The 24,328-nt window shown below is 37.2% G+C and overlaps 1 protein-coding gene across 3 annotated transcripts; it reads left to right on the top strand.

Moving 5' to 3' along the window:
- The first annotated feature begins 6,352 nt into the window (after window positions 1-6,352).
- Window positions 6,353-23,400, top strand: FAM204A (family with sequence similarity 204 member A). Of its 3 annotated transcripts, none has more exons than XM_049810372.1 (8): window positions 6,353-6,407; window positions 7,009-7,354; window positions 8,372-8,462; window positions 9,013-9,046; window positions 9,522-9,621; window positions 11,387-11,476; window positions 22,406-22,512; window positions 22,871-23,400. In XM_049810372.1, exons 2-8 carry the CDS (start codon window positions 7,103-7,105, stop codon window positions 22,920-22,922), a joined length of 726 nt encoding a protein of 241 aa, XP_049666329.1. In that variant the 5' UTR covers window positions 6,353-6,407; window positions 7,009-7,102; the 3' UTR covers window positions 22,923-23,400. The 3 variants fall into 3 exon arrangements, with proteins under 3 accessions (XP_049666329.1, XP_049666330.1, XP_049666331.1); XM_049810373.1 differs by having other exon boundaries at window positions 6,368-6,407; window positions 7,067-7,354; XM_049810374.1 differs by lacking the exons at window positions 6,353-6,407; window positions 22,406-22,512; window positions 22,871-23,400 and adding an exon at window positions 20,259-22,399 and having other exon boundaries at window positions 7,011-7,354.
- Window positions 23,401-24,328: the final 928 nt, after the last annotated feature.

Raw genomic sequence — 24,328 nt, 5'->3', positions numbered from 1 at the left:
AACAGGCAGATTATATTTCATTTAGTGATATGGCAGAAGGATTTTTCTCTTCTATTGTCAGAGCAGAGGAAATGTATTCAAGATCCCAATCCAGCATATGGACTTTGTCTCCATTACAATAAAATTGGGATTGATGTATTTGGACCGCTGAAATTTGTCCTATACGAGGTGAAGACCTCATATAGGTGTGATGTCTATGTTGCAGTGAATTATATGGCTCCAGGTCCCGTAAAACATATCCTATACTCAAAGTAACAAATGTAATTGTAGCAACAGAGGGGTCAGGTCAGCAAGCATGACAGTCATCAGGTCCCAGGTAGCTGAATAAATGCTATGGCACTTAACGAGAAGTGAAACTTCATACCCTTGTTGCCCTACCGTAGCTGGTATCCAAACAAGTTAGGTTAAGGTTGGTATGAGTACGTCTACAACAGCTCAGTTATGCTTTGCCTTCTTCAAAAACTTGTTTTAAGAACCCACACCACTGGCACCTTTAAGTGCTTACACTTTTATTTTGCAGATCTACCCTGCAAGATTAATTAGTCTAATTGTTATTTGTTCCTTGGCTTGACATAATATCTAAAATCTGTCACATACCTTCAGTGGCAATTTAAAATTAGTTGTCTAAAACTTCTCTACCTGTTTGTGCTTGTTCCCCTCTTCCCTGTCCACACCCACAGTACCACCACTCTTAAAGCAAAATCTGATCTGCTTTTGAATCGGTTCCTAAACTGCCATACTATTCAATGGTCATAATCAGAATTAATCCCCACAAAATACAGGACTGAAAGCTGTGGTGGTTTAATAATTTGATCAGATATCCCTAACTGAGGGGAAGGGAACATCTGTTATGAAGGCTGACCCTTTGAAAACTGACCTGACAGCCTTAGCCTTCCAATGCAGCCCTTGCCAGTGTCTGCCAATGCCCTGAATAGTCCAAATGAGATCAAACCCTGCAGTTTATGCTTGCAATAGACAAGGATGATGAAAACGCTTTCTACCTGTGAGATACTAAAGTTGAAAATATGTTGCTCATTCCTTACAGGAAGACTGTGGTAAGAATGATAACCGAGTGCAGATCTTCCAGGTTTCAATCAGGAATGTTGAACAAAAGATCTTATTTCCTCCCTGAATACTAACTGTGTGCTAATACTTTAGAGATGTCTTTTTTTAAAAAGTCGACAAAGCAACCTGCTCATGTGCTGCTGATGCTGAAAACCATGGACATTTCTTTCTGCATCTATGGACAGAATTTTCATAAAAATGCAAACCTCAGAGGAACAAGGACATAGTAAATGACGGTATGACAATCTTCTCAGTGAAAGCTCAGGGCTTGATCCTCCATTGGTCAGTTCAGTAGTGCTGTCAAACAAGAAAATTTAGAAGCATCTGAGCAGACCTGCTCTGATGCTGCACAACAAAGAGCCCTGTGGACTGACCACGGAGCTCTTCTTGGCTAGCAGCAGTACAAGGACTAAGAAGGGAGCACATAGCAAAGCTTCTCCACTGTACACAGGGGATTGTACTCAAGCCCGTTTTTCTTCAGAATACTATTTTTTGTTACATCCCTTTCCATTTTTCTCGCCTAGTGTCCTTGAGAACATGGGAATGAGAACACAAGGGGACTTGAGACTTAGATCAATTGACAGAAAACAATCCTTGGTATATAAGCCAACTGCACGCACACGCGGCCAATTTGTGTTGCAGTGTAACAGCTCTGCGCTCTCTGCTGCACACTCGTGGCCTAATCCAAACCTAAATGAAGCCGATGGAAATCTTTCTACTGACTTTCACAGGCTTTCGATCAGGGCTCAGGCAAGGGCCTGGCTGGATTAAAGTCTTACTTTGAATGAGGTAAAGAGAGCTCAAATTACACAACATCATTACTACTTACAATATATACTATAGAATATTTACTAATATACTTTAATGTACGGTCTTAGATAATGTTCTTTGGAGATTTCCATTAATTGTCTCTGTGATGGTTCTTGTAATGTTTGTTTAGCAAGAATTAATTTGGTTCTTATATGTCACAGCACATGGAAAAAAAACCCCTCTGTAATCCTTTTAACTGACTTTAAATGCTCATTTGAATATAATTATTTTAAAGAAATAATAACAAGTATTTTTTAAGTTAGCAACAAATTAAAAGTTTAGGAGAAAAACAGGTTATTTTATTGTCTTTACATCTCTCTTTAAAATCATATTAATTTTCCTTTCCAACACTATTTTATTGTATTAAAATATAATCATGCTAGAAAAATTTCTCATTATGTTAGCAAAAATGAATACAAGGTAGATAGTATACTAACACAATAATTGTAATCTGCTAATACAATAAGGCCTTCCTATTATGTTTAAACAGGAATTCACTCCTTGATCATTTCTATATATTTCCAAAACACTGTCTCAAAAGGATAAAGTGTAGCATATTTCCATGCTTAAGAAAAAGTTTCTGATGTCCTCACTTACTGCTAAAAAACAAGGAACAGCTAATAATGCATAATTTATGTTGTAGTAGATTCCATTTCTGTACTGGGAAACTGTGTGTATTTTGTGGAAATAAGCATCTACATGATTATTTATGATAAGCTAAACATGGCTTCAAGCACATGTCTGAGGAAATAGTTCAGGCTTCCACCATGTCCTGAAGCCCAACAACCTAACCTCTAGCCAGTCTGAAGAAAAGAATTCCACTGTGAGAACCTGCTGTGAGGACCAGGCATGTACACAGCCCTTAGCTTTTCTGACACCTGACAGATCTGACCACTTTTGTTACAGTTACTCATTAAGAGAGTGTTTCAAAAGAACCCAAGCAATGTTGAGTTTTGTAGACCATAATCAATACTTTTTTACCCAGAAACTAGCAGCATTCTTTCACTAGCTCCCTTTCAGTGCTGCTATATGAAAATAAGCAAAGGTGTGGAAAAATGCTCTGTTCAGGCTTGATAACAGTGCATGTTGCCAAACGTGGTGGTGGTATGAAGAGTCCATCCTAAACAGTATGAGGAGTAAAAATAGCACCAGAAGCACAGATTTGTTACCCAAATGAATACAGGGTATCCTCTTCTCAAGCAAACTTGCTTAAGACTACCTCAGGACAGCATGAACTAGAAGTACCATAGTGCTGTACACTAATACTTGGTTACTCTACTGTAACAATAGAAAGACCAACCCCCCGATGGGCTGTTTCCAATTCCTGAGCAGACTGTGTGCTTTGCTCTACAGAGATTCCCATAGCAGGAATCTCATATTCCTATTGCCACAAGACAATACATCTGACAAAGTAAACTATAACAACTGGGACTCAAAGTAGTATCCAAGTAAATATCCAACAGCAGAAGGTAAAGGTAGAGAACAGAGATATAGAGAAAATCACCTAGAACCTGAAAATTCATAGTGATCCTGAAAGATTCAAGTTAAACTTGATGTTACATCTAATTGTAGTAGGCCTTCCTTCTAAAGTTCAAGTAGTTTTTAATAATATCATCAAAAATAGCTAACCTGTAATTACTGTGTTGCCCTAGTTCGAAGTTCCACAGGAATCTGAGAGGCATGACTCATTTCATTCACAGGAGTCATTGTTTGGCAGGTCTCCAGGACAGGAATTCAAGTGACAAAGGAAGTTAGATCAGTTGACCAAAAGGAAATAAATCACATGATTTGAATATTTGCTCGACGTGGAACAGAAAATTGGCATGAGAAGAATTCGACACTGAATCAAGTTTTGGACACAACAGCAGCCCTCCCAAATTTGACGTAGGCACATCTGTGTTGGTCAAAAGGGTGTGCTGCCTTCTCCTTTCTTCCGCAGATAAAAAGACTCTATGTATGCATCCTTTCAACAAAAAACAGTAAGTTGCAAATTCTGTTCAGTAACCAACAATCTCTTTTGTTGCTTCAGCAATCACTGACCTTTTGAATACAAATGCTTCTGGATTGCTGAAAGCCAGGGAGGAGCTTTTTCCACCTTTTTTCTCATGGAAGCACCTGGGAGAAGTCAGAATTTGCTGTGGGAGAACTGGAGATTACCCTGAAATTTGGCTTTTTAAATTACAAATACAATGAATTTGTAATTATAAAATTAAATGCAGGTGAACATTTGAGTGCTTCATTTGTGTGCACTACCAGTGCCAATTTGTGCCACAAATCGGCTTGTGGATACTAAACGAGGAGGACAATGTTTGGATACAAATCATGTCATGAAATTAAACTTGCTCTCTGAAAATGTATCCCTACCAAAGATATAAATTTACAGGTCATAAAGATGTCACACATCTTTCAATTTTTGGAGTGTTCTCAAATTAGCTCACATTAAGAAAATATCATGCAGCCTAATGGTCTAACATCTTGCTAGAACAAATGGCAATTAATATCCAATATCAATACATTTATCAATTACCACTTATCTGTATATCAATTATTAAATGTAAATAAAATAAATCTCTTAAAAATTGATTTCCCAGATGAGAGGAAAATCTAGTTAGCAAGCTGAGTGTGAAATTTACATGTAGTTCATGAAAAAGTGATTACTTACGGAATTAATTGATTTTAGAAATGAATCTGAGGATGTAAAATTATGGCATAAAAAGGAAATCAATCTGAAGATCTGTTTTACGTCCATGAGAAAGGTGTGTAGTTTTTCCTTCCATGCACAGCCAATCCCAGAAGCTGTGATCCACCAAGAAATCCCTACTTAAAGCCATATTCCCTATTACCCATCTTCATAACACTTAAACTCTTGCCCCTTTTTCATTCCCTCATCACTGAACTCTTTGTCCATAACTGGATTGTGTCCTGATTTGGTGTCTGTAATTCCTTTCTCAGTAGTCTTGATACCGAGATTTAGTTTTCAACCTGTCAAAACATCACTCAAAAATGCATCTTCTTACAGACACATTTCAGTGCTAGTGATGTTAGCCTTATCCCTTCATCTTTTTCTTGCAGTTTCTCTATGCCTCCCTTCCCAGTGCTCCTTACGTGCAAGATGTTCTTGCTGATTTATATTCAGTCTGCTCCTAAATACTTGTTTCATCTGTCTCACCTAGGAAAGCTGAAAAGACTAGGTGTAAGAGAATCTTCCAAATAAGCAATTCCTTTACTGAATGCTCTCATAGACTTACTGTTCACCTTTGAAGCACCTAGCACAGTGCTATATAGCTCAGCATTCCCAACGAGTTTCTAAGAGGTTTTCCACATCCTTAGAGCAGTTTAAGGAAAATGTGAGCTCTGATGCTGGAAGACAATCCACAATGAACAACCTTGCAAGATCCAGGACTAGCATTTTTGAGGTTTTCTCTGTACCACATTAATCCAAGACACTAGTGGGAACTTGAAAAGGATTCTTCTGTCCTTGAAGAGTAAGGCTGCTAACCCTAGTCATCCTGTCCCATGTGCTGATTTGGGCTGGGATAGAGTTAATTTTCTGCATAGTAGCTAGTATGGGGCTACGTTTTGGATTTGTGCTGAAAACAGTGTGGATAATTCAGGGATGTTTTCATTACTGCTGAGCAGTGCTTACCCAGAGCCAAGGGCTGTTCTGCTTCTCACCCCACCCCACCAGGGAGGAGGCTGGGGGGGCACAAGGAGTTGGGGGGGGACACAGCCGGGACAGCTGACCCCGACTGACCCGAGGGATGTTCCAGACCGTATGACGCCATGGTCAGCACATAAAGCTGGGGCAAGAAGAAGGAAGGGGGGAACATTCGGAGTGGTAGCATTTGTCTTCCCAAGGGATCCCTGCTTTGCTGGAGATGGCTGAACACCTGCCTGCCCGTGGGAAGTGGGGAATCAATTCCTTGTTTTGCTTTGCTTGTGTGCACAGCTTTTGCTTTCCCTATTAAACTGTCTTTATCTCAACCCGTGAGTTTTCTCACTTTTACCCTTCTGATTCTCTCCCCCATCCCACCAGAGGGGAGCGAGCAAGCGGCTGTGGGGAGCTTAGTTGCCTAAACACAACATCCCAGCGCTAACACTTAGGTATTGTATAAATTGCAAGGTTTACTTTTGGAATAGGGGCCGCAGTCCTTTACATGGCAAGGAGGACCGCTGTAAAACTTGTCACCTGCCTTCCTGCCAGAGCACCGCTGTCAATTCTGACAAAGCCACCTCCCTTGCCGCCACACACTCCTGGAGCCCTCCTGGATGCGAGGAAGTTGCTCTGCCCCCCCCCCCCCCCAGGGCGGCCTCACTGCGAGGAGGGGTCCCATGCCCCCCCAGACCCCGGGAAGGCGGCACCTCATCCCCCGGGCCCGGCTCCCTCGCCCCGCCGCCAGCCCCTCGCCCTGCCTCCTTGTCGTGGAGGCCTGAGAGGCCGGGCCTGAGGCAGCAAAGCGCCCGTTGATTGGCTGCGGGGCAGAGTCCAATCGGCGGGCGGGGTGTTCCGGCGGTGACAAGATGGCGGCCAGGTAAACAGGGCCGGGAGGGGAATCCCGGCGTCGGGGCTGTGGTGAGGGGACTCGGGCAGCGCCGTCGGGCTTGCGGGGGACTGGCGGTGCCGCCTGCCTTCCTCCGCCCTGGAAGGCTGGGAGCGGCGTTGCTCTCCTCGTCGCTTCGTCCGGAGCGGGCTGCCCTCGCTTCCCCGGCCTACCGCCTTCCGCGGGCGGGCTCTTCTCTCCCTCTCCCCCTCTTCACCTTTTCCCCGGGGGCCGGCGGAGCTCGCCCGTAGCCGGCCTTGCCCGGGAGGCGGCGGGGGGAGGCGGTTGCGCTGTCCCGGGAGGCGATGGCGTGAAAGGGTTGGACGCGCTCTCCCGGGGGGGGAACACGGACGGACAGGAGGCGTTTGCTGCGGTATCGCCCTTCAGCTGAAAGCAGCTATAAACAAATGCCGAGTGGCAAAACTTTAAAGAGCAAGGAAGGGGAATTATTAAAAAAAAAAAAGCTAATAACTTCAACCTGTGTACTTAAATCCTCTACCTCTCTGTGAGATTGTAAGTATTAGAAGCTTTGTAATGTGATTCTTTAAAATACTTCTGATGGTGTTTTTTGCTGTTTCTGTTTCTTCTGCAGGTTAATTATGTTTTTATCTCGGAATGGGTGAGCTCACGTAACTCTAGTGTCTTTGCAGTGACTTGGAGTGGCATGGACTTGTTTAAACTGGAAGATGTGGAGTGGACTGTTACCTCCAGGACTGAATGAAAGTGATGCTGACTTAAGTTCTGATGATGGAGATGAGTCGTGTAGTTCCTTTTCAAAGGAAGATGCAAAAGGAGGTATTGAAAGCGCTCAGCTTTCTGAATTCCAAGAGAATGGACCTGAAAGTAATGCCATCGGTGAACCCATTGTGATATCAGTGGCAGATGGAGAAAACGAATCTCAGACATGCCCTTCTGGAATATCTTTAAATATGTGGAATGTGGGTATCGTTACAGGTCTCCAAATGTCCAGGGCATAAATGCAATATACTCAGAAGTTGAATGGCTGATTCTTAAATTAAAATAACTCAGTGTTGAATGTTTGATATACAAATCTGAAATGCAATAAAATATGATCAAAGGACAGTCATTGTAATATACCTTATATTGTTTCAAGTAGGGTGGACAGGAATTTAGATAGGAAGTGAATATAGCTGCTTTTTTTTTTTTTTTCCCCCTCCCCTAGTGCAGTGGTGATTGAAAGCACAGCAAGGAGATGTTTGGCTAACTATATGGTTGCCTGAAGACTTGTATTTTCAGTGGCGTATGGGCTCAGATCTTCTTTGTAACTGCTTTCTGCAGCTAAGAAACTGGAACTGTTTCTCTAACTGTTTATACAGCTAAGTGTATCAGCCACTGTACTGGTGCTGCATATCTGTGAAGTAGAGGTGTACTCTTCTGCCTTCTATAGGGGTTAGTTGCAGGCATTCAGACTCATAGCTGCTTATAACCTCGTGATTTTCCTGTTGTATGTAAAGCCTGGAAAAAAAAAAACCCAATCTGTGTTTTAGGCTTTTTTTAGGCTTTTGAGTCAAAATAAGAATTGGCAGAAACCGCTTATCCATGTAGGTAGCCTGCTGTGCAAGGACTGTGCTATCAGTAATACTTGGACTACAAACTGCCAGCTAGGCAACAAAAATACATTGAATAGCTCAGGAGTGCACAGCCAGCATAAGTGTATTCAGTGTCATGTCCCATGAGAAGACCATTGGGTTTGAATAGTTCTGGGATTTAGGGAGAGCAGAAAGTCAGAGAGAGGTGATGAAAGATTAGAGCTAATTCCAGTTTGACACCATCAAAGTTGGATGTTCTCAGTGCATAAATTTTAATGTAATAGATATAACAAGGTACTGTGGATAAATAAGATTTTGGCACAACATTTCTCAGCACATTATGTAATTTTTTTAAAATGGGGAAAAAATTTAAAAATACTGATTTGCTTTTTCTTAATCTTGTAGAAATTTGTGGAGCTTCAGAAGAAAAACCGTGAAATGAAGACTCAAGCAAATCAGGGAAACAAAAGCCGAAAAAGGAAGCACCATAGAAAAGGTGTTTTATATAAGTTACAGAATTTATTTTCTCAAAAATGTATTGGTATCAAATACATTGGAAGTGCTGGTTGGTGAGAGGTCTTTTGTTGTGGTTTTTTTTTTTTGTTTGGTTTTGGCTTTTTTTACCAAGAATTGAATGCCTGAGTAAATGTACTCTAGCTTTTATCTAGGATTTTATTTTTCCAGTTGTATACATAACTTGTAGGACTAGATTGTAAATTGCTGCTTCAAGTAATACATTTGTCTGCTTTTTAAAAACAAGGTAGAACTTACTCAATACTGTTTTATAATGGCTAAGTGTATTTCAGTAAGTCTATAAAACATAGTTTTGTGTATTCTGGTTAGAATTTCTTCAAAGATATTGTAGGAGCTTCTTCGTATGAAAAATCTTACAGCTGAGTGGTTTAAATCCATGTGATCATTGGCTAAAAATCCTAGTGTGTCAATCTTTCAAAGGAAATGTGACCAATTAGAGTTCTGTTAACTTCATTGGATACTGTAGGGTATTACTGTGTAATGTTGGATTTTATTTTCTTTTTTTCTCCTAGAAAAACAGAAAAAGAACGATGAAGTGACTAAGAGGTATAATCAGGTCAATGTGATTATCTGAGGTCTGTTTTTAATATGAGGCAAAACCTGTAAAAAGCTTGACTGCACGCATGGCTAAAGCCTAGCTTTGAACATCATGTAAAATACCTGCTGAAGTTGTTCAGTGTCTCTGTTGGACAGGCTGAATTTGATTCCAGTGATTGCTTGATGGATTTATTGCTTGATTTTAAAAATATCACAATGTATTATTTAGTGTAACTTAAAATGGACTTAATGTTACTCCTAATGATGTTTTGCATGGAATTGCGTACAAGCTTGCTTTCAAGATTGTGGCATTATGCTTACAGAGGGGAAGGAATAACTAATTTCACTTCCATTAAAAACTGTGAATGGCTGAAAAGACCATGTCTGCCAAATGGAAGCATTTCTTTTAGTGTTGAAAAGAATATTACAAGTTGTGGAAAGGGAACTGGTTATATTAATAACTTCTTGTTGTTGTTTGTTGTAGTCAACAGTTGGCAAATGAAGACAAATGGAAAGAACTCGCACAATACTTTGGAATCAATGATAGATTTGAATCACCTGTGGATAGCAAGGCTCCACAAAAGGTGACTGTTGATACAAAACAATGTCAGCTTCTACTTGGCAGTAAAAGACCTCAGCCTTAACTGAGATAGGAATAAAAATGAGACTATTTGAAAGTGAGTAAATCAAGTTACTCTGAGGAAGGATAATTTTGTGCACATTTTTAATTCATTTCCTTTTAGATACCACGTGAATCGTACTTGGATTGAAAGGTTTATGTGCTTTCTTTCGAGACAGTGTCCATGCTTGTTTCCTGTCTGGTTTTTGGTTTCTGTTATCATGAGAGACAGAAGACCTCATATGTATTGTTTGACTTTTTTTTTTCCTTTTGTTTTTTTCAGTCATGTTTTAACTTCAAACTGTGTCAAGTAAACCCTTTAGTTGACACTAGAGGCTATAGGAATTAGAGGACCAAACCTACCATACAGTTTTACTGGACTTAACACATTCTGTTCATAAATCTTATTGTGTAACCAGTCATATTTGAAATAACTGGTACAACATGATGTACAAGTTAAGAAACTCATTATATTGCGAGTTCCTCATAGCACCGTTTGTCCTGCACTTTTCCTGGTAAAGGCCTGTATAAGTTCTATGACATCAAATGATCTATTAGCTGCCTTTATGGTAATTTTTGTATTTTTCATTTGCTTGAAGTAAGTTTCTGCATGCAAATCATGAGACATTGTCACATCTGAGTTCTTATTTTTCGTGGGTATTTAGTTGTCATTAAATTGCTCAGGATAGATCTGGAATGAAGTCCAAAGTGTTAAAATGCAGATGCTTTCCACAAGTTCAGAGAGTTTATCAGTAGGGGAACTTATGTGTCATTAATTTCAGAAGAGACATGTAACAATTTGCTATCACTGCAACTTCTAGCTGTGCACTTCTTTTTTTTCCCCAACTTCCACCTGAATAATTCAAGTGCGGTATTTGCAGATCACTGTTTCTCAAGAATTCCGTTTCCTTTTTTGCTTTTATATTTTAAGAAAGTGTATGTTACGAAACTGTCAAATGGGTTTTCTTTAGCATCACCAATATTTAAAAGCAGGGAGGCTGTAAATTGTCTTTTGTTATGAGAGTGATTTTTGTGTGAAATTCTGAAGTCAGTGCCTACTGCTTTGCTACCTTTCTGTATTCCTTCAGAAGTTTCCAACTATAATTTCCAGTAAACATTTACTTTTTATGGTTACATTATTTGTAAATGTTGTCATTAAACAAGTTATGTTACATTGATCATGAAGGTTATTTTCTTACTTTCAGAGGTTAAATTCTGAAGCTTTTTCATTGTTTTCCATAGGACTGCTAGAATTTTTAATTTATTAGCATAGTGCGGTGGCACTATGCCAGAACTCAGTTTTTGGATAAAGATAAGATCTTAGAACTGTAACGATACAGTAGTAATTGCCATTCTTCATGTTACCTGACACATATATTTCACATTTTGTTTAGAAAGCTCCAGGGATGGAAGAGATAAGCCAGATCTTCAGATGAAATTTTATTGTGACAGGCATAAACTAGTCCGTGTAATTTTTTTAACCTACAGTATTATCCTGCGTGTAAGGTGGAACTAATGCAATGATTTGTGCTCAGACAGCCTTTCAGTGAATTCTTAATTATACTGTCCATTACAATACATAGACAAAGTGATTTGTGTTACATAGAAATTACAGGTTTATGCAGTGTCTTGAAGAATTTTATGAAAGAAGTATTTTTAGAAAGGAGGTGCTCCCTTTAAACGTGTTATTTCTTTATTTGTCCTAAAAATATTTGCTTTTCTTTTTCTAGTCTGGCCTTGAACTTAGCATAGAGAAGTCTGTGGCTGAAGGTGACATTGATAAGGCTGAGGAGCTGAGTGATAGATTAGCCATTCGTGAGGTAAGTGGGCTATTAACAAAAGCTCTGAGGAAGCATTTAGTTTTGTACACCTGTACAAAAAGCGTCATAACTAAAATAGCATTGAAGATTGTTTGGGGTATCTTTCCTGTTTCCTAAGCAGATTTCTGTCAGTACTTGAAGGATTTTGCTGCTGATCTAGTAATGCTTGGACAGCTGTAGCTATGTGTAAGAATTGAAAACAGAACTGTGAATGATCCCAAGTAACTGTGCTTTAAAGCCTTCATGCCAACTCCACGAGTCAGAAGAGTTGGCAACTAGTCATCTATATTGAGCTTTTGGTTGTTCTGTATGTTGCAAGCCAAGAAAACAGGAGTAGGATGTTCCCTTCCAGTGAGTTCCCTGTGCCTCAGATTTTTCTTTGTGTTCCCTCCTCAATAAACTTGGGAGGCCTGAAGAAAAGTAGTGATTTAGCAAGTTTAGAGCAAGCCATGCCCAAATAAGGACAGATAACACTCAAACTTGTGTGTCAGTGCTTTCTTCCTGCATATTCATGTGGTTGGGAGTTGATGGCTGGAAGAATTCTGAACAAGAAGAGTGAGAGTAGGTAGATGTCAAACATACTGCTGTAGCCTTAGAATGATGTTTATTGAATAAACAGACTTTTTTCTTCCTTTTCATCATTTTTAGTATATAAATGCATATCTAAACCAAAAAAATCTAGGTGAGAGAAACTCCATTTTTTCAAGATGTTGTCTTGTTAGTTGGTTTGTCTGGTAATTTTATGAAGGCTATGCTGCTCTTTACTACAAAAGTGGACCCTTTAAATTTGTATGTAGTGCTGAATGAATACTTAAACTGGTGAGGAATCTACCAGATACCTCTGGTAATTGCAATTTCATATAAAAAATAGTTAAATTGGTGCACATATGGTAGGTGGTAGCAGCTGAAGTACATAATTGAAGTCCATGAAGGCTGTTGTGCCCACTGCTATTTGTGTGCAGGGGAGAAAATGCAAAGAAAGAAAATCAGGTTAAAAAGATAGTTGGAATAGTTTTGAAGCCAGGTCAGAAAAAAATAACTAAGTACTATTTGAGGTGAGTGGAGTAGCTATGATTTTTATGAAGTCTGATTTATATAACTTAAATTACAAATATTCTAAATTTATATTGGAAATTAATTATATATTTTTTGCTTTCATTCTTCTATCTTGCATACTGTTCTATCTTCAGTTAATGGAAATTTTGTGTCCACTGTATGTACTAGCAAAATTCAGAGGTATTAGAAAAGCATTAAAGACCAATTCTGAATGCTTCTCATTCTCATACAAATATTTAAAATGTTTCCTAAGTACAGGGTTTCAATCTAAGCTTTAATGTAAAATTATAGATTTAGATCTGTTTAATACAATATTGTGATGGCTTTAAAGACTGATGGCTTTTGAAATGGGAAATACAGTTCTTGAGGTTCTGTAAATAAGGTTAGGTAAAACTGCTCCTCAGTGCGTGTACTTATACAATTGTCAAAATCCTACATTTAGTCACTCAGGGCAGTTTCTAATGACTAGACTCTTATCTGCTTTTTTTACCAGTGATCACTAAACTTCAATCCACAAAGATAACAGCTATTGACAGTGATAGGAATGTGTCCTAATGTTCCCTTTAGGTCTGACCAGCTTCTTGCTGTGATACTGTTATATTACCTTTCATGTCTACAACATGAAAAACACTTGCTGTTCTCCTTCACAAATGTCATTATCCCATCTGCTCTAAAGTGGTTAGAGTATCATAATCAATAAAACATACTGAGGTTCTAGTGCAAATTGTTTGACTATAAAAACAAATTAATGTAAGAAGTTTTAAGGTTTTGTAATATTTATGATAAACTGTTATCTGATTTCAGTAGCCATGGGATTGTACAACATCTAGCATATCCCAGGTGCTACAGCAATGTATTATTATTTGTGGAACATTAGCTCCAAATTGTTGACTTTCAAATATTAGCATGTTGTAATTCTGAAAACAAAATGCTTGAAACATTATTAGTATTCACAGCCTTGAGTTGGTTTGGGTTAAGTGGGTTTATCTGAATAAATAGTATGTTGAAAGAAGGAAAACTCAAATGACTGGCTTGATCTCATGAGGAGTTCTGTCGAGGCAGAATCCATGTGAATTCACTGGGGTTCTCTATTGTTGTAAAGATGTGCTACATAACCCACTGCAAGATTCATTTTTCTCTGTGGTTTTGGGAAGCTGTATTTTTTTAATGGATCTTATAGAATACTTTTTATTCTAAAGAAATCATTCTAACAGTGACTAATTCTGATTCAGTGAAGAACTTTAGAAAAGGATTTGATTATGGAAGAGGTTGATTAAAAAAATATTGTTTTGTATATAAATACAATTAATAGAATACTGCTTTCATATTGTATGGTATTGACTCAATTGCTACTTTCCTTCTCTTTGCAATTTGAAGAAATGCCCCTTTTAAAACTCATTCTACATAATACTTCTTAGAAGTGAGTTAATTTTTTAAGTATGTGGCTATTTGTATCCTTCTAACTTCCAAATGCAACACAACACTGTGAGGAAGTCAGGCATGGAACTATACTGTGAGTGTATTAAAATACACCACTTCTGAAGTCTAGAGAAATAAGTCGATGAATTACTGTTCTTTTATCTCAACTTCATCTTTTTATGTATAGTTTTCATTTTTCTTGAGCAGTGTTGCAGGGTTGGGGGGCAGGAAGTATATGAGAAACAGCTGCCTTCTGTTTGGGGTACAGCCCCCCTTGCAGCCATGTGAAGAATGTTCAGTGGGTAGGTGTTCTTTTTGAAATCAGGTGTATGGGGTTTTAATCGGCACCATTTTCTTTTGCAAGAAGCAGTGACTGGAACCTGCTGATAAAGCTTTTGCTTTGAGGCACAGATCCCAGAGTTCTTAAAGCCGTTTCCTGCCTTAATAAGTGAAACTAATTTTTGATGTATAACATTTATAAGCCTGTGAAACTGATAGGGCAGCTTCAGTATTTAGAAAAATGAAGCCAAAAATAAACAGATGATGAGAATAGGCAGTAAAAACATGTCCTAAAAAGCAAAGGAATGCCAAAATGATGCTGTCAATGTGCTACCGTTATGACACAGTGAGAAAAGGTTTTTAAAAATCAGATTCCTTTAAAATCAGTGATGATTTAGGCAATATGCATAATCTAGCAGCTGTGAGTGGATCACTGAAATTTACATCCTAAAAGCCTAAATGATACTGCTTCAAGGTTTTGGGTCTTTTTGTTTCCACGTGGTACTTGTTGCAGGTTCTTTAAGGCAAATGTTGTATTGCTGTAAAGGAGGCTTTGGGCAATATATTATTTGTTGCTTTCTTCTGCTTTGACAAATATGCACAAATGCTGATTTTAAAACTCCTTAATCCAGTAGCATTCGATGTTTTAGACTGAGGGAAGTTAGAACTTGGATACCTTATGCATGAGGCTCTGTATTTATGAGTGTCTGTATATGTGGATTCATATGTAGCTTTTGAGACTAGCTAAAAATGTGTTAACCTCTTTTTTATTGGCAGTTGCATTTCTGTTAAAAATGAAGCGTACTTATGTGGTGATGATATTCAGTCTAATCTCTTGGCAAACCTCACTACAAAGTATTACCCCTTGTCTTTTGTTGTCATCCTAGTTTGTGGACTAGAAAAGTGATTGTAGTGAGTTTGGGAGTTATCAGGGTAGCAGATCTCTAACTGTAGCATCCCTGGCCATCCCCACAGCATGTTTTCTTGTGGGGTGTTCTGCTTCACTAAGGGTTCTAGTGGTACTGAAATTCTTGATTGCATTATTTTATATATGAGTGAAATTCTTCCTGAAAGAATATGGGCACGTCTAATTTAGGCCATCAATAACTCTGCTTCTTTAGCTAGACTGCTTATAGAACCCAGTCTAGATTGAGCACCTAAGTCCTGTGATGCAGTATACAAGATCAGCACTCCTTTGATATATGTGTTGAGCATCAACATAATGCAGGTGGGTCATACAGCTTAATCTTAATTCACTATGGATTCTTAAACACACTGTTGGACTGAATAATTTGATACATACAACATAGTAGTATTAAATAACTAGCAATTCATTGCAGTGTGCGTGGTGTAATATGCACAGTTAAGGTTTATTATTGTAATCCAGTTGCCATCTTTGTTGTAACATTCTAGGGCTTTCAGCATTGGCAGAGTCCTTCATGTGTTAAAGTTCTGCTTTTCAAACGTAGGATGGCATACCTAAAGCTCTTGTTTGAACACTGCATTTAATGATGACTTGTTTAACTTGAGAGGTACCAGTAGAGGTGTTAATATTAATGTAGGACTTACCCCCAAAATTCTGAACATTTTAGAAGGAATGTTGTTGAGAGAGTGAAGTTAATGTGGACACTTAGCTGGGCTGAGATAAAATGGTTTTCTTGGTGATGCTCTAGGGTAGTCGAGATTTAATGGTAGCAGGTACTTGGATAAGTAGCTGTGAACAGACACTTGGAATTATGTCAACTCTTCTAATGCTTTTGAAAAACCTTTTGGAATAGTATCTTGAAATGTACTTTAATTGTTCCTACTGTGTTTGTGGGAATCTGCCTAGTTTTTTTTGAGGAATAAATGTTGATAAATTAAAGCACTGTGACTGTGCATAGTTGGAGGTGTTTATCCTTATGAGTAAGGATGGTATGTGGAGATGTCTGGTAATTTCACTTTGCTGTAAATCAGTTTCAATTTGGAATGATGCTTGTAAAAGTTCTTTTCCTAATTAAACCAAATAATTTTAAAAGACTTCCACCACCACCCCTAATATATAAACCTGAAAATATTTTCCAGACTTTTTTTCCCCTACAGAAAGAACTTTTTGTAGTGCTGCTGTACTCAAATCATTGTGTGGTGTCTCGAAGCAGAATGCAGATTTCTTGTGGCTCTAGTATTCTGAGAACTAATCTGGCTAAACCTCAAACTCTGTGTTTGCTTGTGGTTTTTGTGTTAACTGCCTGGTAGGTAGGTGCCACATTGTCTAAGAGCGCATTAGCCTGAGAGCTTGAACACAGTAAAATAATCTTGACCATATTAGACTTAGCTGTCAAAAGGAACTTTTAAAATATTTTGTAATTTAGTGTGCTAAATTACTGGATAGTTGTCAGTCTCTAAATAGCACAGGCTTTTTGACAGCACTGTACCCAAGTCCTTAGCTTAGTGGCTTCTGGCATTTTGGTGAAAGATTTTTAAAAAGCTGCAATTTATAGGGAAACTATGGTATTGTAATCAAGCTTAAATGAAAGATCTAGATCATAATTAACACAATTAATTGGCTAGTCACTGGGATATCATTCTTGTGTCACAGCAAGATCAGTCCTGCTGTTGTCTTCAAAATTTGTTGCATCAGTTTTGACCATTTTCTCATGATCAGATTAGTATCTGTTGTCTGTAAGTAACTTCTAGCCATATAATTTAGAATGGGAAGTACAGGAGCAAGTTTGTATGTCATAATCATTGAGAACCATTCCGGAAGCTGCTTTCCTTTTGAAAATTTGGGTAGGATTGATCATGAGGTCACACACACATACTACTGTTTCAGATGGACAAGTTATGGTGCTTGATGCTCTTCTATTGGTAAAATAAAATTTCTAAATTCTGTGCAATGTCCACAATTTATCATAGTGCTTTTACGTACCTGAAGAGATTGATGCAATTTTACATGGAATGTAACCAAGCATCAATTAACTTGGAAATCTTGCCTGTTGAAGGACTCTGGGCGAGTGAAAAAAAAAAAGTAGTTTCTTTTTTATCTCTGAAAGATTTTCTTTCTAACACTTAGCAGAGGTGCTTCCAAATATCTCTCTTCACTGAGGTTGTTTTCTTTTAACCTTTGGAACATGGCAGGGTTATCACCTAGAATTACATTCTTATGCTCCCTTAATTATGTATATCTTTTCTTTAACAAACCTTAAAAAAAGATTTCAGATGTTACAAGTCTAATTAAAGAGACAGACAAAGCACAGTTTATACTGTAGATTTTTTCTGCAGTTCAATTAATCAGCATGTTTTCTCTTTTAATTAAAACCATTTTAGTAAATTAAAGCCCACAGCAAAACACATATATAATTTGTTTGTAATTAGCTCTTAATTGGTGGTAGTTGAAGCTTAGCACCCTTGGTTTCTTTCTTCATGATTGCCATTTTATTAGCAGCCAGTCATTAATTAATCTTTTTTTCTAATTAGCTTATAAAACTGTTGATGGCACATTATTGTAAATGTGATTTTAAGTTCAAAGCTTGTTAATAAGCTTTCTTACTTAGAAGAACAGAGATAAAGAAATTGCTGAAAACAGTACTACAGTTCTTTTTTTAAAACTGCCTTTCTTATAAGGGGGCTGTGTAAAGCATCTAACAGCTTATAGTTAATTTTTTAATGCTGTGTTTTCTCATGAATGGAAGAAGTTACTTGCATTTAAATGTTTAAATCTAGCAAAGAGCTTAATATTAGAACAGTTTTCTGTCCTTGCTCCACTACTGTGTCATCCAAATATAATTTGATGTTGTAATACATGGCATAAAAATACAACAAAGGTATTACAAAGTATTTTACAGTGGAAGTTGAGCACATCATTGAAAGGGGACAATTTTCACTGCAAAATCCACTCGGTATTCTTGTTTGCTTTATATATTTTATATACGTCAGCAATGGATAACATTCCATAACATAAAAGGAGAAAATCATTGCTAAAGGCAAGCCTGAAATAACTAGATTCATATTTGATGAGAAACTGTAACACTGTATTAAAAGGCTGTTTGGCTTCTCTGGTATGATCATAGGATATTTCAGGACCTGTTTGAATATAGATGTTTTGTTAGAGCTTCTGTAGGTTTAGCGTCTTGTATGTCATACCTAAATATTTCTGGGGCAGTTCTTGAAACTGTTTTCTCATGACTTGCATCATTCAGTGTTTACATTGCATGGTCCTATCTTAATGAAAAGTCTGTGTTATGATATTTAATGTTAAATGTCTTGTTTTTCAAGGAAGTTTTCTAGAAGTTACAGTAGATTCTGTTGCAACTTAATAAAAATGTTTACTCTTCTGCCTGAACTTTACATACTATTTCAACTTCAGCCATTTCTTTGCTTGTTTTAAAAGTGTTTTATGATGCTGTGCAAGAAACACTAGAAAGGGATAGCTGACAAGGAAAAAATTAAAAATTGGATAAAAAGTAAATGAATAATGTCATATTACTAAAAAGATGAGAGGCTAATTTGTGCCGACTTTTTGCTAATTTTGTTCAAGCCTCAAAATGAGGAGCTGTCACCCGTTCTGTGTAGCACTGATGACAGTGCCAATGATCCATGAAATAAGCTGCCGCTGGCTTTGTTCTGATAAGAATGAACAAATCTGCACAATGTACGGCTCCCAGAATCTCATTTTCATACTTGCATGCAGGCTAAAAGAAATAAGCTGTTTGCAGGCTTGATTAATCAGACATTTGAGGGTTTTTTGTCTCTTTGATCTCTTTCGTCTCCTAGGTAACTTGCTTGACATTAATGTTGAGCTTGAGTAAAGACAATCAGGAATTGTAGACCAAACTGATATAAAAATTAAAGACCTTAACACTTTAAGTACTCCAGTAATGGTTCCGCTTTACTTCAGAAAACATCTGTTTTCATTTAATTAAAGAACAAAAGAGAATGGCATAAATATTTTTCATAGAGACCTGTTATTCCATAAAAAGTTAAAGTATGGTAATTGGTATTTTTAAATAAATGCCTTGAAACTGTTCAAAAAGAAGCAAAGCTTCAGAAATTTGTTACAAGGTAACAATTTCAGATGAGTAGAAAATTCATGAAAAATAACGGATAAGGAATTTTCATTTATGCTATGTTAAACATTTAGAGTAAGATATTTTGACATGATTATTGGTCAACTTCAAAATGGAAAGATCTTTGCCCTGTAGAAACTAAGTTGTTTTTTAAGTTTGTCTTAAAAATACATATATTGTGTTACAAGGATGAACCATTATATCGGCTTTACTACCCAATATGATTTACACACTTTAAACCTGTAAAATTGAAAGGAATTTAAAAAAAAAAATGTCGCAGTGCGTTTGCTTGAGGTTATGCAGACGCTTTTACAAATCTTCCAAGTGGCTGTAAAGATGAATGCCTCAAGGGTCTAGCCAGGGCCCTGCTTTTCCAACCAGCTAAAGCCCTTATCTTAAATCCAAGCAAAGTACCATTAATCTTTTTGAAAGACCTTTTATGGCTTTTAATATATCCCAAATTAGAACATTTTACACCCTTGGTTCCTGAAATATGGTGATAAAAAGCCTTTAGAGCTTAATTTTCCTTACTGCGTGCTCTGACCAATTTGCAGTTCTTTGTGATAATGTTTAGACACCTTAATTAAAATGCAGCAAAATATTGGATGTTCTATATGGAAAATGCTGATACTTTGACTACACAAGAAATTGTTGTATATATTTTTATTCATGCTTTCTTACTTCTTTTAAGATTGTATTTTATTGAGTTATCTGATGACCTGAAATGTTGTGGGGGTTTTTTGGGGTGGTTTTTTTCAATGTAAAACCCGTCGACCAAGCTTTTATGGATTTCTTTGAGTAAGGGGGAGTGAAGATATATGTCTAGGTATGGGTGGGAGCAGAAGATGTTTAAACTGACTAAAATGTTTGTGTGTGTTTATATGTGACATATTTGTTTTTATTGAAAATTTGACTATGTAGCCTAGAAATGATAACATTAATACTTCAAATTGTTTCTCTTTTTATTTCCACAAACACTACAGAGGATCTTACTATCCCATTTTTGCCATACTTCTCAAAGATGGAAGAACTTGTTCTGAGAACTCATTCTGTCTTCCAAGAAATACAGATCAAAAGATCTTTCTGCAGCACTTGTGTAGACCTCGCTTGTATATATTTGTATGTGTCTTAAGTGTTCAATAGGCCACTAGAATGTATTTTAAGGAGATGCTGTTATTCATCAGAAAGCAAGAGTTAATTTTCAAATATTTTAGGAGGTAAAATACAGTTCGAAAATTAAGGCATGGTTCTGCTGATTGACTGACTTCAGCCATCAGATTGCTCTATTTTTTAAGCTAATAATTAAGCCCGTTTCAATTAAAGTAAACATTTTTTTGCATATTGTAGGTGAGTTTTCTGAAGCATTTTTCTACTGCAAGTATATTCAAGTTAATAGCTGTCCTTAAATATTAAGTGACAATGCAAATAAGAGAATGTTATGTTCTAGTCTTTGACTTGAGATTTGGCAGTTCAGATGTTGGCACTGAATTACTGATTATATAAAATGTTAATGCTTGGGAAAAATGATGTAGCTAGTAATACAAAAGTTTTGACATGTCTGGTCACTTGAATTATTTTGTGCATCAAGATGATTCCATCGGTGCATATTTATGGCCTTATAACATGTGCAAATAGTGGATGAAAAACTTGTTTAGCATTATTTTGCACATTTTCCTTTTAAAATACTATGCTTACCTCTCAACTGTTTGTGTTGCCAGTATTGGAGCCTCAAACAAAGCACAAACTGATGTTCTTACTGCCTGCATGCATGTAGACTCTCAAAGCCTTCTGCAGAAAGGCTACTTTCTTGAATCTTGAACCCTGAAAGGACTGTAAGGTAGAATGGCTTGTTTTGTTTTGCTTTGCTAACAAATCATCAGGGTATCAACCTACCTACAGGGTACGCGTTTGATGGGAGTGTTGTAGAAGATGTCAGTGCATTTACACCTGAAGATGCGTTCTTGAGTTCTGTCTCATCTTATCTGGATAAAACATCTCTCAGAGTAAATAAGAATTGCCTGTATAGATGCTGCAGATCATTGAAGTGTGTTACCATTAATAATGGAACTCTAACCAAAGTGTTAAGTAGTGTTCTTTTCACTTGGGTCTCCCATAGTGTTTTGGGGAGACTTAGAATATCCAGTCAGAAACGTGTTAGCTAACGTCAGTAGGTTTTGGAATGCATAGGAAAAAAACCCTGTTTGTCCACATCAGTTTGTAGTAGTTTTGGCTAAATGAATTGTTTATTTGTCTTGGAGAAAAGCGTTGACTTGTGAGACCAAGTTCTTCCATAATTCATAATTTAGTTGCAGATAATGTCAAGTCATGACAGCAATCACAAAATGTAACTGCAATGAACAAGTTATGAATGTTGATTAAGGAAAATAATCTGGTCATAGTTCATAATACCTTCTTCTATCCTTTTTGCTTTATTCTTTTTTTCCCCCCCTTGACATTCACTAAAGTGAACTTAATTCTCACAGTGTAAGTTTATGGAAGTAAAGTAGTATTCACCTACAGCCTATTATGACCTTATTTGAAAAGCATGCATATTATCACACTAATAATCTAAAAGCTAGTAATGTGAAGACTAAATGCCAGATGGGCTCTAAGGACACTGCTTCATTTACTTTCTGGACAGACTGATTAAAACATAGGTACTGGTACTACTGGAAAGTGTGTGGTAGTAGCAGTTCTTCCTGTATAAAACTGTCTTTTTGGGTGATTTTCATATTGGTAAGACCTGATACTATTGTGTTAGCACAGCTGAGGTCACGGACCGGTTTTAATAATGGAGACTGCATGTCTGTCTGTCTGTATGTCTATATATTTATTTAAAAAACAACCAAATAAAAGGATCTAGTGGGCTACTGCCCTTTGCTTTTATTTGTGAAAATGAAGGATTTGGTGAAAAGGATTGCTTGCCCCAGGACCCCACTCCTTTGTGTTTCTCTCGAGACATTCTTGCTCGTCCGATCTAATAGTACAGCATCAGCCTAATATTTGAAAGATACTGTAATATCTATTGACTTTTGAGAAACAATATCAGGCCAAGTAATTTGTGAGGCTTAAATTTCATATGAGCCATTTGCATCTATTCAGTTTTCCTTTGTTCCTTTTTATGTCTTAGCTTGGTGTGAAAATTGCCAAAGCTGCTGCTTGCCGCAACTTTGTAAAAGCCAAGCAAGACGCGGAGGCTGCCCAAGAAGCTCGAAAGAAAAAGAAGCTTGCTTGGGGGTAAGTCATTTGAGTATGGAATTAAACATTTGTGGTCTCATTGGCAGTAAGTGTATACAGTACAATCATGGTTAAATGTTTTCTTATTTGAAATCGGCTTGTGCTAATCTTATTTGTTTAGTTTAACCTTGTTGGGTTTTGGGGGTTTTTGTGGTTTTTTTTTTAGCAGTGTATCAGACTTAAGTACAGAGACTTTACCAGAATTAATGTATTGGTTATATGGCTACATATGCCTTCATGTCTTTATTACAGTATTAAAAATACGTTTTTATTTTTGTTGTTATTAAGAATAGTATGGGTGAATACCTGAAACACATATGCTTATGATTCCTAATGTGGTTTTTGTGCTTTATTTCAGATTTGAAGCCAAGAAAAGATGGGAAACAAAAAGCAACATGGGATACATGTAATCCATCCTGTTTTCCTCAAAGTCAAATACCTGTTGTTACCTGAAGGATCTTTATGGGTGACTTCTTAAATCTAAACACAACAAAAACCCCAAAACAAAACCCAACACATGAAATTCCTTGTGTTCTTCTTAATGCTGTTAGACTGCAGTATCTTGGTGTGGTGCTCTCCTACAGTGTAACAAAAATACTATCTAAATATCAATACTATGTTAAATATAGTATTTTTCTCCAAAAGATGAAAATCTAAGATAATGCATTGCAGAATGCATTTGGAGTCTAGTAGAGAATTCTCTGAAGTTGGAATAAAATGCTCAGTCCAAATGTGTTCTGTGCTGCACTGCAGTTAAAATACATGAGTGTAAGGAGAGGGTTAAGTTTTCCTGCTGAGGTTATACAGACTTAATGCAGTATGTACTACTTTTCTGATTGCTTGAAAGTTTGGGGGGGGGGCACTAAATAAAGCAAAGCAAAATCACTCTACCTGTTTAAAACTGTTATTATTTATGCATTTATGGGCTTAGTAAATATAAACAGAAAAAAAATAATGGCTGAAAGTCCATTCTCCCTCTCCTGGGAGGATCTGGTACTATTCACCATGTCCTGGTGCCATGTTCTTCAAAATATTTAAAATTCCCATTTTCCTTTCTAAGAACTCGGGTTTTAAAAGTCCCAGTTTCTTTGAACAGATAAAGTTCATAGAAATATGTATCTTGGAAAAATACCTGAAATATGTTATGTTGTGCAGTTAGCTGCACCCAAGAAACAAATGCAGATTTTACTACAAGTCAAATGTTCTACAGATCAATTAGGATTTGAATGTTTATGTTGTAAGATTATAACACGAATTGATGATAATATTTCTTCAAAATTGTTCTCAGTGAAAAGTAAGGACACAATCAGAACTAATAACTTTTCTCCCTGAAGCTCTTGCGTATATGTTTAGTCACCACAATGCCTGAATTGAATTGGTAATGTAAATGTCAGTTATTGTTAACCAAGATTAATATGTTTCAGGCCAAAGGTATGGTATTAGCGTAATGGTGATTTACTATGTAAGTACTTGAGGCTAAAACAACTTGCCAACAAATAGCAATTTGAAGTTTTACGGCACCAATTCGAAGAGTTTCGGTTTGCAGTCCAACACGGAATAGTGCATTTTTGTTCATTAGCCCTCGGGATGTTTGATTCTTTTTCTTTCTTAGCAGAACATCATATTTCTTTCACGAAGATGAGAGTTTGCAATATGGTAATCTTCAGTTAGCTGTAATTAGTTATGATGACAGAGTTGAATACAATTGCCAGGATTGTAAATTGGGGGCTAAACAGGTTTCTGCAGTATAACATCATAAATCTCACACTATGGTTTATAAACTACATTAGCTTTAGAAACTTTGTTGTGGGAGGAA

This window comes from Accipiter gentilis, chromosome 9 (assembly GCF_929443795.1).
Source record: "Accipiter gentilis chromosome 9, bAccGen1.1, whole genome shotgun sequence".
In the NCBI taxonomy this organism is placed as follows: domain Eukaryota; kingdom Metazoa; phylum Chordata; class Aves; order Accipitriformes; family Accipitridae; genus Astur; species Astur gentilis.
The sequence above is the reverse complement of the archived record's forward strand: the minus strand, read 5'-3'. Positions and strand labels throughout refer to the sequence as shown.

Bases quoted from the DNA above. Each gene is read 5' to 3' on its own strand.
- FAM204A (XM_049810372.1), top strand. From the start codon at position 7,103: ATGTGGAGTGGACTGTTACCTCCAGGACTGAATGAAAGTGATGCTGAC. The intron at 9,047-9,521 runs GTATAATCAGGT...TGTTTGTTGTAG, and splicing joins AACGATGAAGTGACTAAGAG to TCAACAGTTGGCAAATGAAG. The intron at 9,622-11,386 runs GTGACTGTTGAT...TTCTTTTTCTAG, and splicing joins ATAGCAAGGCTCCACAAAAG to TCTGGCCTTGAACTTAGCAT.